This window comes from Psammomys obesus, unplaced genomic scaffold (assembly GCF_907164565.1).
Source record: "Psammomys obesus unplaced genomic scaffold, mPsaObe1.curated_primary_1811, whole genome shotgun sequence".
Taxonomy (NCBI): Eukaryota; Metazoa; Chordata; class Mammalia; order Rodentia; family Muridae; genus Psammomys; species Psammomys obesus.
In genome coordinates, this window is record NW_026592510.1 from 4,975,518 (window position 1) to 4,989,933 (window position 14,416).

Here is a 14,416-nt window from a genome sequence, read left to right on the forward strand (position 1 = left end):
TAACATCATGTGAAAGGAATTCACATGATGTTTCCATAAAATGGTGGAGACAGCAACTTAACTGTACATCATCTGCTACCAAGTGACATCTGCAATACCAGAAATGGGTTATGTCCTGTGGAACTGTTGGCCAGAGGGGTCCCAGAGATCTCTCAAACATCACAAGTTATTGTCAATATGATTGGTTATCTTTCACAATGACAGGAAGGCCGTAGGGATGAATACACCACTTAACTATGTCATTGAGCACAAAAAAAAAAAAAAAAAAATTCAAGCTGATGCCCAACTGGAATCTTCCCCCTATTGATTAGTGTTCATGGTAGTGGGAGGTACCCTGCATGCTGTCAGAGGAGAAAGGTAATCATCAATATCTCCCAGCTTTTGACCTACAATAGTGATCTGTCTGCAAGATACATTGGAGCAACAGAGGCACAAATGTTACAGAAGTAACCAAAGACATTTTTAATTGGATTTGAGGCCTACTCTATGAGATGAAACCCACATGTGACACTGTTAAATGACACCAAGAACCTGAGACTAAGTAGGTCATAGACTGTAAGGGGAAACCTACTACTACTATTCTTCTAAAGGAACATAGCAACAAAGCAATGCCTAATGATATACTGCTATACACATAGAGAGAATCAGTGCCTCAGCCCTCATCAGAGAAGTTTCTTCTTGCAGGCGATGGGAATTACCACAAGAAACCCATGACCAGACAATATGCGTAGAGGGAAAGACTTTGGAATACTAAGCAATAAGTGGTTTGTCTGTACCACACCTTTCACTCGCTGGGTATCTATGCAGAAGAGGAGGCAGAAATATCGTAAGTGCCACAGTAAATGGACGAATAACTCCAAGAAAACACACATATGAACTCTCAGAGACTGTGACAACATGCACCAAACTGAAGCCAGACAAAAATCCCAGCATGGAGAAGGAGAAGTGAACACAAAGTCCCACCCCTAACCAAGAAGCTTTTTGCATTAGACACCTACTGGGAGAGGGAAAATAAGTCTCATCCAATGGAAAAACATGAGTATCTCAACCGCATTCCAGGACAGGCCTTATGTTCAAGAATAGTTGGCAAAAGGACTTCGTATTTGTATGTGATTTTTTTTTGTTATGGTTTCCTATTGTTCAAATTTTTAGTTTTTGTTTTGGGTTTTTTGTTACTATCACTTTCACTTTTTTGGGAAGAGAGAAAAAGAACATCAAGTTGGGTTGAACAAGAAGAATCTGAGAGTGCTGGGGGAAGAAAGTATGATCAAAATCTATTGTGTGAACATTTAAAGAATAATTTTTAAAATGTAATAAAAATACATTGATACAACCTATTCAGTCTGAATAATGTTACTCAAATGTGTATGGTTTCAGAGATGACCATTTAGTATTTAGTAAGCAATTCGTGTTCTCTTACCAGGCAGAGACTGTTTCTCCAACTCTTGGGGTTCTTTGTATAGCACTGAGGCCTGCTTTACCTCATCCACAGTAGCATGTCTATTGATGTCATCCTTGGTCAGCTCATGTTTAGGCAAACATGATTATTATGTAATAGCAATTAGTGAAAATGAGGCCATGAATTTGAAAAAGAGCAAAGGGGGTAAATGGGTGTTTTGAAGGGAGGAAAGGGAAGAGGGAAATGTTATGATTACATTATAATCTCAAGAAATGAAACAAATGATTTTTTAATTAACAGCAAAGCAAGCACTGTTGCTATAATTTAACAAAACTTTATTTCAGAATGGAAAAAACTAATTTAAAAGAAAGAAAAAGAAACCAAACTCAGAAAGGCTATTATGTTTTCTCTCATATGTGGACTCTGGATCTAACTTTGTATGTGTATGTGTGAGAGAGAGAAAGCTAGAGAGATTAGAAAGGAAAAAGGAGGAAAAGAACTTCAGTAAGAGGCAAGAGAGAAAAAAGAGAATGTTGAAGTACACATGGCAGCAGAATGCTCAGTATTGAGAGAATTAAGGGAACAAGCAACAGGTGGCACATAAAACAAGGAAGGATAATGAGGAAGGGATTGTATGGTTTCAGTGAGAATAGTCCCCATAGGCTCATATGCTTAAAGTACAATGATATATCTCTATGAAATTCCACAGTGAGCCCTATTACTTTGTATACAAATAAAAAATAAAGAAAAAGTATATGCACCTGAACACCAATGCTACATGCAGTTAGAAGTTTTATAGACAGCCTGAAATCTTCCCATGAACCCAATGTTAGGAACACCTACTACAAATCTACCACTATTATCTGACTAAATCAAGAGCTCTTCAAGACTTCAACTTTAACATATTCTTGCAGTCAGAGAAATATAATCCAGCAATTAAAAGATGTTGAAAGCAAACTCAACCTTTGTCAATCTCTGGTAGAACATTAAAGGACACACAGCGTCCAACATGAGCCTTTAGAAGCAGAGCCTTCAGAGCTTTCAGCCCTTGCAGATACCACTGGTCCTGGCTAGTTTTATCTCAGGTTGACACAAGCTGAGTCATCAGAGAGCAGGAGCTTCCACTGAGGAAATTCCTTGGTAAGACTGTGATAGAGACAAGGCTGTGGGGCATTATCTTAGTTACGATTGATGTGGGTGAGCTCAGCCTATTGTGGGTGGGGCGCCTCTTGGGCAGATGGTCCTTGGTTGTATAAGAAAGCAGGCTGAGGAAGCCAGTCAACACTACCCCATCAATGGCCTCAGCATCAGCTTCTGCCTCCAAATTCCTGCCCTGCTTGAGTTCCAGTCCTGGCTTCCTTCAATGATGGGCTAAGATTTGGAAGTATAATCCAAATAAACCCTTTCCTCCCAAACTTGTTTTTGGTCATGGTATTTCATCTCAGCCATAGAAACCCTAACTAAGACAGGACTTGTATCAGATCACTTTGATTATCTCTTTGTACCCTTGACTCTTAAGCCTCACAGAAACATATCAACATGTAGTCTTGTCTTCTTTTCTCTTTTCCTCACTCTTCCATTCACATTCCTCATTTTTGACACTGTCCTTTTGTCTCCTCAGACAAGGAAGTATTCACGTACTTCAACAGAAAACCCTCATTAGAAGGAAGATGAGAGAAAAGGGAAAAATCTGGACTAATGCAATGGTAGAATTTTCCTTACAGATTTTTATTTGGAAGGCCAAGGCTGAGTGGACAGAATTACATTTATCCTCTCATGAAGATAATTTCTGGTAGGTGATTGTATCTAATTTCAAGACTGAACTGGTAAAAAGCAATTGTTTTTTTTCTTTCATATGCATTTTTCTATTGTTATCTTCATTCTCTTCTTTTTAGTAGGTTGAAAATGCAAGGTGGTTTCATCTCATGAGGACTGTCTTTTCCTTCAGATTAGTGAGTTACCTTGACAGCTACATCCACTTTTCAAGTAAACTGGGCTTTTCATGTTTATAACAAAAGACCACACACAACCAACTTATAAGGAGAAAAGTTGTAGAGAGTCCAGTGCAAGATTGATTAGTTTTACTCTTTCAGATCCAGGGTAAGCAGCACATCATGACAGGAGCATGTGTCAGAACGTAACCACTCAATCCAAGAGAGACAAAGGAGAGAAGGAGGAAGGGACTAGGGACCCATGGTCCTCTTCAACGGCATATCTCTGGTCACCTTCCTCTTGATCTCACATTTTAAAGCATCTTCCACTTCTCAATAGAACCTGAAACTCAGTTCTTTAACACTTGGTCTTTGGGGTCATGTAAGATCCAATCTATCACATGTTCCAAGCCTGTCACTTGTTCATACTATCATTTGTTGAATTAAGTCTGAAATAATATGTTGTGTTTGACATTTTATAAAGAACAAGTCATTGATCTTTTTAATGAAGTAGATTGTCAACTTGATAATTTTATTAAATTTTTAAGTAAAACTTGTAGTTGATATTTACCCAACAGTTTTAGTGTAACCCATAAACTACTTCTGAACATATCACAAATGCTAATTAAGTATGTGATTTTCTAACATAAATGCTTTGAACAATAACTGTCAATTTTATTTATCAAAGCACATTATGTGTTTCTCTCCATAATAAAAAATCACATTGTCTTAACTTTTGTCACTTGCATTCTGGCTTTTCTTTTACACTTGTGCTTTATTGCTTTATAAATTCTAGATTTTTTTGTGTGTGTTTTGTTTTAGTTTTTCAAGACAAGCTTTCTCTGTTTAGCCTTGGCTGTCCTGAACTTCCTTTGTAGACCAGGCTGGCCTCAAACTCACTTCTGCTTGCCTCTGTCTCCCTGAGTGCTGGGATTAAAGACAAGCACCACCATGCCTGGCATGATTTCTAGATTTTTAATAATGTGTTACAATTATGATCTTGAAAATCTGAAGTCAGTGACAGGTTCTTACCTGTGTTCTATAATGTGCCTATGGGCAAAGAGATAGCAACTCTAAGCATCAGAGTGAAAAATAGCATCTCAACCTTCCCAAGTGAACACAGAGAACACCATGAGACATGTAGTATAGACACTGCATAGAGCAAGTTCTCCATCACCACTGATGACTGGTAGTGAAGGCAGGAGGAGGTGCCATGGAGGGCCTGTGGAAAAGTAGCCTTTGCTATTGTTTCTTGATTACCTCTCAGCACACCTCACTTTTCCTTTTATTTTATTTTTTTAATTCTCTTCTCTTTTGAGAATTTATTTCTTATCATTTCATCTACATAAGTAGTTCCAAAGTGGGATGTTTCAGAACTGATTCAGTGCCGGGGGCTTTGCCATTTAGCCACAGCCTATGAGGGACTGTTGGACAGCATCAGAACAGGGCATGTGACTGTAGCAGAATGCTGTGGTCAACAGCTTGTCATTTCTTAAGATTGAAAACTTCCCCGCTCTTTTCCATTCTCCTAAACTTAACTTTGCTGTTTGATAATTTAACACATCTGTGACCTGAATCAACATTGACTGATAGAAAATTATGGCCACAAACCACTCTTGCTTATGTTCATAGATTTTTTTTCCATATTGGGAGAGGTGGATTATGGCATGAGCCAATCTAGCAACAACAGGAAGCCTGGCAAGTGTCATTTTTAAACATTCCATTGAATCATTTTCCACGGAACTGGCCACTTACTTCAATTCCTTATGACAAAGCATCTTATGATATCATTCGAAGAAATCTTATCCTTGATTTAGAAATGTACAGTCAGAGTTTAATTGAACTTTATAGAGTTAAATACCTCTTTTCACAAAATTCCATAATGTATGAACTATTAAATGTTTGAAGACATGTACATTTAATGAAGTCATTTTTTTTTCCTCTGGCACTACTGGGACTCACCCTGCCATTTAGTCATTATCACACTTACTCAAAATAACTAAATTATTTTAAATGGTAATACTTCATAGGAAATGTTTTAATGTCTAAAGAGAAGAAAATGTCATATATTACATATATGCATATTCATCTGAACCCAGTATTAATACTGGATGGTAGATTCTATTACACGGCTATGGACACTCTAGAAGGAGGTCTTGTTCTAGCAGTTTTTCTTGAAAATTAAGGCTTTTTGATATATTTAGAGTAAATCTCAGCATTATTCTGTAAAATGAACAAGTTCAGTTAATAATACCTATTTATTCTACATAAGAAATTGCTAATGTATATTTATGTTTTCATTCAATACGCATTTGAGCTCTACATGGGTGTCATTGATTATACTAGCTTCTGAGGCATCTCTCATTCTTTGGGGAGTTTCCTTATAGTCAATCAGAAAGGATGACCACTAAGCATATAGTCACGATGAAGGACAGTATGACACAAAAGCTATGCAGAGTGCTGTTGGGAAGCACAAAGCAGACCTGGGAAAGAAACCCTAAGAACAGCTTCTCAAAACACACCATTTTAGCTGAGTGTCACAAAGTAGAAGTCAGACAGGAAAGGGCCATGATAGTAGCACAGCGTTCCAACCATCACACAAGCTCCTCCAGAGTTAAGGGAGTGCTTGAGGAGAAGTTCTGTTTGGCAGCAAAGTGGGATGTGGCTAGAAAATGGGATGAGACTGTAGAGAGATGCTGAATCCAGTGCTCTGGTTTGTTGTCCTGAGGTGTGTAGACATTTAGTTCAGGTACAGCTCTGTCCCTGTCCTCAGGTAAGACTACGGCTATGCCACAGTGACCTGTGGCCCCAGTCACAAGAATCTAAAGCAGAGGCTCCATTTCAGTTCTCCAGTTCCTCGTTCCACCTTTTCCTAGCCATCATCTCTTATAATACTTCTTTACCATGGCAGGCCATGTCCAACACTTACCTTCTCTCTCTCCTCCTGTCTCTCTTCCCTCCCTTTCTCCTCCTTCTCTCCATTCCATTTCCCCTCCCTTCTCAATTTTTTAAGTCACAGAGATCTGTTTATAACTCGCTCCCTCCTTTACCTGCTCTAAGAGGCTTATAGTCTCTATTGCATAGGTAAGTGAGCTAAGGATTGGAGAACTCCAGAACCATTGCAGTTCTAGGGAGAAAAAAAAAATACTGGAATTCAAATTTAAAAGCTAGTCCTTTTCTATGCTTTTTAACTTCAGATAATGTTTGAGTTCTTGTCTTTCCCCCGTGGTGACACCTTGTCTACCAGTCTTCCTTTCCTGATGTCGGCTACAAGCAATCATAGTGAGCGTTTATACTCTGACTTTAGACGACCTCATATACTGTTCACATCTGATAGTCACAGAAGTCCTGGTATCAGGAAGTAAATATTAGCTCTGCTTTAAATAAGGAAGCTTGGGTTTCTGATACCTATTGTCCCTGCAGTGACATAACTAGTGACGTAGCTAGTACGCAGTGAAACAGAAACTGATGCACTTCACTTTAGACACAGAGCCGGTGTTTCACATCCTCTCGAGGATGAGCTGAAAATGGACCAGAGACCTAAAACATACAACCTTAAGCTATAAAATTTCTAACTGAAAACATAGGAGAAAATATGACCTTGAGTTTCATAAGCATTTTTGGATAGAGGGAGTAAAGCACAAACCATTTCTAAAGAAATTAACACATTGCATCTAATAAACATTAAAAACAATATATTTGAAAGACACCATAAGGAGAATGAAAAGACAACTGCCGAATAAAAGAAAATGTTAGGAAAGTACATATCTGATAAAAGACTAGTATCCAAAACGTACAGAGAATCCTCACAAATAAACAGTTTTAAAAAAACACAAGAGGTTAAATTGCTTAAAAGAAAACAAAAAGATTTGAAGAACATGACACTAAAGAAGATACATTTATTTAACCATAAGGTCAAGAGAATTTTACACAAGAACTATATACGTTGTTGAAAAGGAGCAATGATCTAAGTGAGCCAAAAATTGCCGTGAACTGAAAGATGAAACATGTAAGAGGCAGCACTACACAAAGTGAGGCTCAAGCCACAGCTTTCTGTGTCCAGATTCCAGCGGCCTGTGCAGAAATGAGAGACCCAGTGTAAGAGATGGGAAGCGTGGGTCAGGAGTGAAGAGTGGGTGGTGCTTTGGCCAAGGACCCCAGGCTGGTAGCTCCCAACCACCTGTAATTCATCCGATGCCACTGTATTCCACCAGCTACTGTGTGTAGCCGCAGATTCACACACACAACTAAAACTGATGTAAGTATTATGTTTAGAAAACTGATTCCAGATTTTTCATGCACAATTCCAAGTGTCCCCTAAATAGCCCAAAACAATCTTTTGAAAGAAGAGCTAAATTGGAAGACTCACACTTTTCAGTGTCAAAACTACTACAAAGCTGTAGTTACCCCAAGTCAATGTAGAACTAACAGAAGGATGGGAGTGATCGACACAGCACAAGTCAGAGTCTTGAAACAAACCCACATGTCATCAGCTGACAATCTTCCAAAGGCCATTAAGTGGAGAAAAATAGTCTTACCAGCATGGGCGCTGGACCAGCTGCACCTCCATAGACAGGAGGGTGAAGCTGGCTTCTGCCTCCTACAGGATACCGAAATCTACACAATGAACAGAAAGCACAAATTGCAACATAAAATTCCTAGAAAAAAACACAGAGGTGAATCTTTTTGGCCTTTTGTTTGGCAGTGGTTCTGTAGATATTACAAACACACACACAACACACACAAACTAAAGCAAAGAAAAAAATATAAGTTTTAAACCCCTCAGAATTCAAACCTTTGTTTATTCAAGGATTAACAAAAGAGTAAAAGAGACTAGAGAGATGGGTCAGCAGCTGAGAGCACTGGCTGATATTCCATATGACCCAGGTTCCATTCCCTTCACCCTCATGGCGGCTCACTACCATCCACAACTCCAGGCCTGGGGATCTGACACCCTCGTCTGGCTTCGCGTATACCAGGCATGCACACGGGGCACAGATGTACACACAGGCAAAATACTCATAACATAACATAAAATCATAATAATTTGTAAAAGAAAGCAAAAAGACAAAATGAGAGAAAAGGTTGATGGGTTACATCTCCAATGAGAATCTACATGAAGACCATATAAAGCGCTCACTCTTATGACTCAGCAGGGGTAGGAAAGCCCAATTTAAAAATGAACAAAGGACTTGAGTTGACATCATGTCAAAGAAATACAGATGAATACATGAAAATGTACTTAACATCATTATTCATTAAGACGGTACATAGCAAGACCACAGTGAGATGAACAATGAATTTGCAATCAGTAAGGCTATGAGTTTGTTATCATGAATTATATTAATGATAACATTAATTATATTAAATAACAGTTTTCCTTGAGAATGGTCATAATTTTTTTTAATACAAAACAATGCATATTTGTGAGGATATGGAGAAGTAAAACGCTTGTACTTTTCTGTAATATACAGTGGTTCAGGTACTTAAGAAAACACCTAGGTGGTTCCTTAATAAGTTAAACAGAGTAAATTACGGTCATGTCACTGCACTCAATTAGTTGTAAACTCAAAAAACCCGACTGAATGCATTCAGGTATTTTTGGCAGCAATACTCGAAAGAGCTAAGTTTATAAACAACCTAAGTGTTCACCAACTGAGGGAATGTGGCATATCCATACACTGTAGTATAGTTCAGAAATAAAAATTGATGAACTACTGATAGATGATAGCTCACGAATGAACCAAAAGCATCACGCTGAACAGAAGAAGCCAGTCCAATTATGTGGCATCTGTACTATGGGCGGATGTAGATACAGCCCTGGGTATATCAACCATTGTGGGGTAGGCCTCACATTCCAGAATAACTGATGAACGTGTAACGGACTCCACAGCTTTAATGTGTGTATTTTTATTTGATTACAGGATGGTGATTTTTTCTTTTTTTTTTTTTGCTTTTTGTTTGTTTGAGTGCTATTTTATTATTTTTTGGTTTGGGGAGGTTTGTTGTTGTATTGGTTTTTGTTTGTTTTTTTGAAAAAGAACTTAAAGTTGGTTGGGTAAGGAGGGGAGAGGATCTGAAAGGACTTTGGGGAGGGGAAGAATATAATCAGACTATATTTTAGATTGTTTTAAATATACTTTTAAAATGTTAATTAAAATAGTAAAAAAGAGAAAAGTGGGTTAGTGCTCTCCAGTGGATGTGCCGAGTAGTGAGTTTTATGTCGTTTACATACAAAAAGGGATGACTAGAAAGCAAGCAGGTATGTACCTGCACAAACACACACACACACACACACACACACACACACACAATCCTGAACATCATTAGCTATTAGTGGCACACAGATTAAAACTTCAATAAGAGACTATTACTCACCTTAAAAAAGCCTCATATAAAAAATTCTGAAACTGGCCAATTCTGAAACAGATGTGATGGATCTGGAGCTCTGGCATGTCACTAGTGTAAAGGCAAGGTATCCCACCATCCCTGAGAAACAAGCTAAACCTTTTTGTAAAGTTAAATATGTGCTTAGCATTTGTGCCAATGAATCAACTCTTAGAAATGGGCACCCTCACATCAAAACCATCTTCCAATTAGCATCCCAGCTTTAATAACAATTTCTCCAAACTAGAAACAACTTAGATACTTATTACCTAAAAATGGGTAAAATGTATTGTTCATACATAAATAAAAAATTACTTAGTAATAAAAAGAAAGTTTCAGTAACATGGGTGAATCACAAAAACATGAATCTAAATGGATGGAGTCAGATTTGAAGTTGCTTCTATGACTTTCTAGCAAAGGAAAATACATAGTGACAACTGATCATAAGGAGTGAAATAACTCCAAAGAAGCATGAGGGAATATAGTGCAAAGACTGAAATGTTCTCCAGATTATTCATAATAGTGGTTATGTGACTGTGGACATTTTAAAATTTATAGGATAGTTCATGTAACAAGAGCACTTGTGCTGTATTTAATTTTAACCTCTAAGATGACTTTAAAACTACGTCTACTTTTCATAATCCGTCATTGTCCCTCTTTAGAGCACAAAAGTTGACCTTTTTATTTTATGGTACTAAAAGTAGAAGGAAGATCATTTCAAGAACTCAAAATCCTTCTTTACCTTAATTTCACATCTCAGACAAAAAGCTTCTGGGTCCATTTAACATGCATGGGAACCATAAAGAAATGTCATGGGCCAGACTTCGGGGTCATCAAGAAGAATGGATGAGGAATGGGAGATGGGCTACAGAAGGGTTGGTTGGGTGGAGAATTAACCATTGATCAAGGTAAACAAGGGTGATAAGTTGGAAAAAACAGTTTTGTTTTCTCTCTGGATTCATTGCTAGAAGCACTTTTGCTTCTTTGCATCCCACTGGCTCAAACAATCAGGTTCACTAGGAGACTGCGGCAGAACATTTATATTCAGATGAAAATAAAAATCTATGAACTCGCCCTGGAGAAGGGAAATAGTTTTTGTACCTTCCCACCTTTTGTAGTGCCCAGAAGCAACTAAAACCAAGGCAGATATTTGAATAATTAATGAGTTAATATGCTAAAAGTTGCTGAAGGGCAGAGCAATTTTCCACTAAATTAAAAATTCTAAAGGGAAGTGTGTTGTGACTGTTGTGTCATCTGTTCTGAGACAGTGTTGGAGGAAGCCATATGTTGTTCTTTATTGTATGTTTCTCTGAATGAAGTTTATCCAAATAGACTGTTCCAATGCTTTCGGAACTTTAAAAGAGACCCGATGTCAACCTCAACAATCAGCTCACAAGGTCAGCAAAATATGTCCTTTGCAGTTTAAGATCACTGAAGCTGCTACTACGTGGATCACATCGCTGATTTGTGACACAGCTTTCCTGAGTCTGCCCAGTGGTTTATTAAAATTGGATAGACAAATAGCAATAAAGTGAACAGCCCCACTGAGAATTGACCAAACTGCACCAGTTTCTCCCATGCCAAGGGCATATTGTAGCCAGTAGTAATTTTACAGCAGCTCTCTGTCATGCTAGACACAAAGTTTGCAGCCAAGCATCCATAATAAAAGTAAGACTTTCCCTAAAGTACAACAAAAAAATAGGCTTATGAAATCACCATTAAATATAATTGAACATTGGAGAGATGAACAGACCAGAGGAAAGATGAGGTGATGAACAGAACACAGACAGCCCAATTAAAACTCACCTTCTCGGCAGGAAGGTACCTGTGTGTTGATAAAGCTCTTTACGAATATTAAATTCTGCAGCATGATATGCAGTGGCACTGAGATCCTCAGAAGTCAGTAGTCAGGTGGGGTGAATAATCCAAAGAAATAGATTTTTAAATTCACAAAAAGGTATAATGAATGTCCTAATTTGTTATTATTTCCAGTTCTGGGTAACTTTTCAATAATACTAAGTGTGTAGTTGACAGGTAATTTTATCACTATTCTTAATGATAGAGTGGTATATGGGATATAACAGATATGTTCCATGTGTGTTATTGTTGCTGGCATAACACAAAAACATAAGCATATAGAGAATTTTTAAGAAAGCATTTTCAAGGTATGGATATTGACTGGCTAAGTAACCCAGAGAAAGTGATCTCATTACTCTCTGATACCTAAAGCTTTCGAGGAAGCCTATATTGTGTGTGTCTCCTCAACAGCACTACTTAAAACCTTCAACTTCACTGAAGTGTAGCTACAGTGAGGTAATATTAGAGTAAACTATCAGGTTCCCAAGCTTTTTTTTGGGGGGGGGTAACTTCTTTTTATTAATTACAGCTTATTCACTTTGTATCCCCCCCCCCGTGAATCCCTCGCTCCTCCCCTCCCAACCCCCATCCTTCCTCCCCCTTTTCCACCCATGTTCCTCCCCAAGTCCACTGACAGGAGAGGTCTTCCTCTCCCTCCCTCTGATCCCAGTCTATCAGGTCTCATCAGGAGCAGCTGCACTGTCTTCTTCTGTGGCCTGGTAAGGCTGCTCTGCCCTTAGGGGGAGATGATCAGAGAACAGGACAATCAGTTCATGTCAGAGACAGTCCCTGTTCCCATTATTATGGAACCCACTTGGACACTGAACTGCCATGGGCTACATCTGAGCAGGGCTTCTAGGTTATCTCCATGAATGATCCTTGGTTGGAGTATCAGTATTAGTCTCAGAAAAGACCCCTGTGCCCAGACTTTTTGGTTCTATTGCTCTCCTTGTGGAGCTCCTGTCCTGTCCAGGTCTTACTATCTCCTCCTTCTTCCATAAGATTCCCTGCACTCTGCCAAAGGTTGGCTGTAAGTCTCAGCATCTGATTTGATACCCTGCAGAGTAGAGCCTTTCAGAGGCCCTCTGGTAGGCTCCGGTCCTGTTTCCTGTTTTCTCCCTCTTTTGATGTCCATCCTCTTTGCCTTGCTGAGTGGGGATTGAGTATCTTAGCCAGAGCTCTCCTTCTTGATTAGTTTCCTTAGGTGTACAGATTTTAGTATGTTTATCCTTTATTATATATCTAATATCTACTTATGAGTGAGTATATACCCTGTGTGTCTTTCTGCTTCTGGAATACCTCACTCAGGATGATCTTTTCCAGTTCCCACCATTTGCCTGCAAAATTCATGATTTCCTTGTTTTTCATTGCTGAGTAATATTCCATTGTGTAGATGTACCACAATTTCTGTATAGAGGAATGTCAAATGGCAGAGAAACATTTAAAGAAATGCTCAATGTCCTTAGTCATCGGGGAAATGCAAATCAAAACAACCCTGAGATTTCACCTTACACTCATCAGAATGGCCAAGATCAAAAACTCAAGTGACAACTCATGCTGGAGAGGAGGTGGAGAAAGGGGAACCCTACTCCACTGTTGGTGGGAATGTAAATTTGTAAAACCACTTTGGAAATCAATCTGGCTCTTTCTCAGACAATCAGGAATAGTGTTTCCTCAAGATCCAGCTATACCACATTTGCTCAACCATGTTTGTAGCAGCTATATTTGTAATTGTCAGAAACTAGAAACCACCCAGATACCCTTCAGTTTCCCAAGCTTTTAAAATTAAGGTAAATGTGTTTACTTTCTGATATACTATTAGTTACCTTTGTGGTTCTGTGGCAAATACCTGAGAAAAATAAGTTTTCTACGGGAAATATTTATGTTGTCTTATGGTTTGGGAAACCTCCATCCATGGTCATCTGGGAAAGGTAGTACTTTATGGTGAGAAGGACGTTGTGTTTGAACTGGAACGGCCCTCATAGACTCACGTGCTTGAGTGCTTGGCCATAGGAAATAGCACTCTGAGGAAGTGTGGCCTTGTTGGAGGAAGTGTGTCACTATGGAAGTGGGCTTTGAGGTCATAGATGCTCAAGCTATGCCCAGTGTGGCACACAGTTTCCTTCTGCTGCCTTCAGATCAAGATATAGAACTCTCATCTCCTTCTCCAGCACTGTGTCTGCCTGCATGCCACTATGGTTCCCACCATGATGAAAATGGACTAAACCTCTGAAACTATAAACAAGCCCCAATTAAATATTTCCTTTTATAAGAATTACAGTGGTCATGGTGTCTCTTCACAGCAATAAGACCCAAACTAAGACAGCAATATAAGAAGTAAACTGCTCACCTCACAGCAACTGAGAACTGATGTTGATGTTCAGACATCCCCAGTGACCTTTCATTCTCCTACAGACCCATCTTGTCATAGCTGCTCCACTATAGACTGAGGAACAAGCCTTTAACACAGGGGTGATTATAGCACACTTATTCTAGTGTCGAGGCTGGGTTTCTGTTCACATTTCAGTATGCCAGAGAAGGCAAGGAACTGTGAAAATGCATGAGTCAGCCCCATCTACCCCGGCCTTCATAGCTTTTCATCATTGTCGGGGTGGTCAATACTTCACACCCATAAGAGAGGGGAAATGCAAGGTAAGGATATGAATAGTCAGTCACCCGAGGCACGTGAATGTGCAACAGGGAACAACAGGATTCTCTAGATCAGATAAAATGTAAGATCAGATAAAATGTGCCCTGAATGAGTCCACCAGAATGAATCACGTTTAAAAATAAATAAATAAATAAATAAATAAATAAATAAATAAATAAATAAATAAATAAA

At 38.8% G+C, this 14,416-nt stretch overlaps 1 protein-coding gene across 2 annotated transcripts in view; it reads left to right on the top strand.

The window, feature by feature from the left end:
• The window catches only part of Rnls (renalase, FAD dependent amine oxidase), a 230,252-nt gene that overhangs the window by 207,291 nt on the left and 8,545 nt on the right, over window positions 1-14,416 (top strand). The window contains exon 7 of one of the 2 annotated variants that reach the window (XM_055614145.1): window positions 3,021-3,164. The exons of the other annotated variant lie outside the window; for it this stretch is intronic. Within the exon in view, the coding sequence (XP_055470120.1) occupies window positions 3,021-3,062 (42 nt within the window). The 3' untranslated portion in view covers window positions 3,063-3,164. Of the gene's footprint in view, window positions 1-3,020; window positions 3,165-14,416 lie in introns of those variants that run through there. 2 annotated transcript variants of the gene reach the window in all.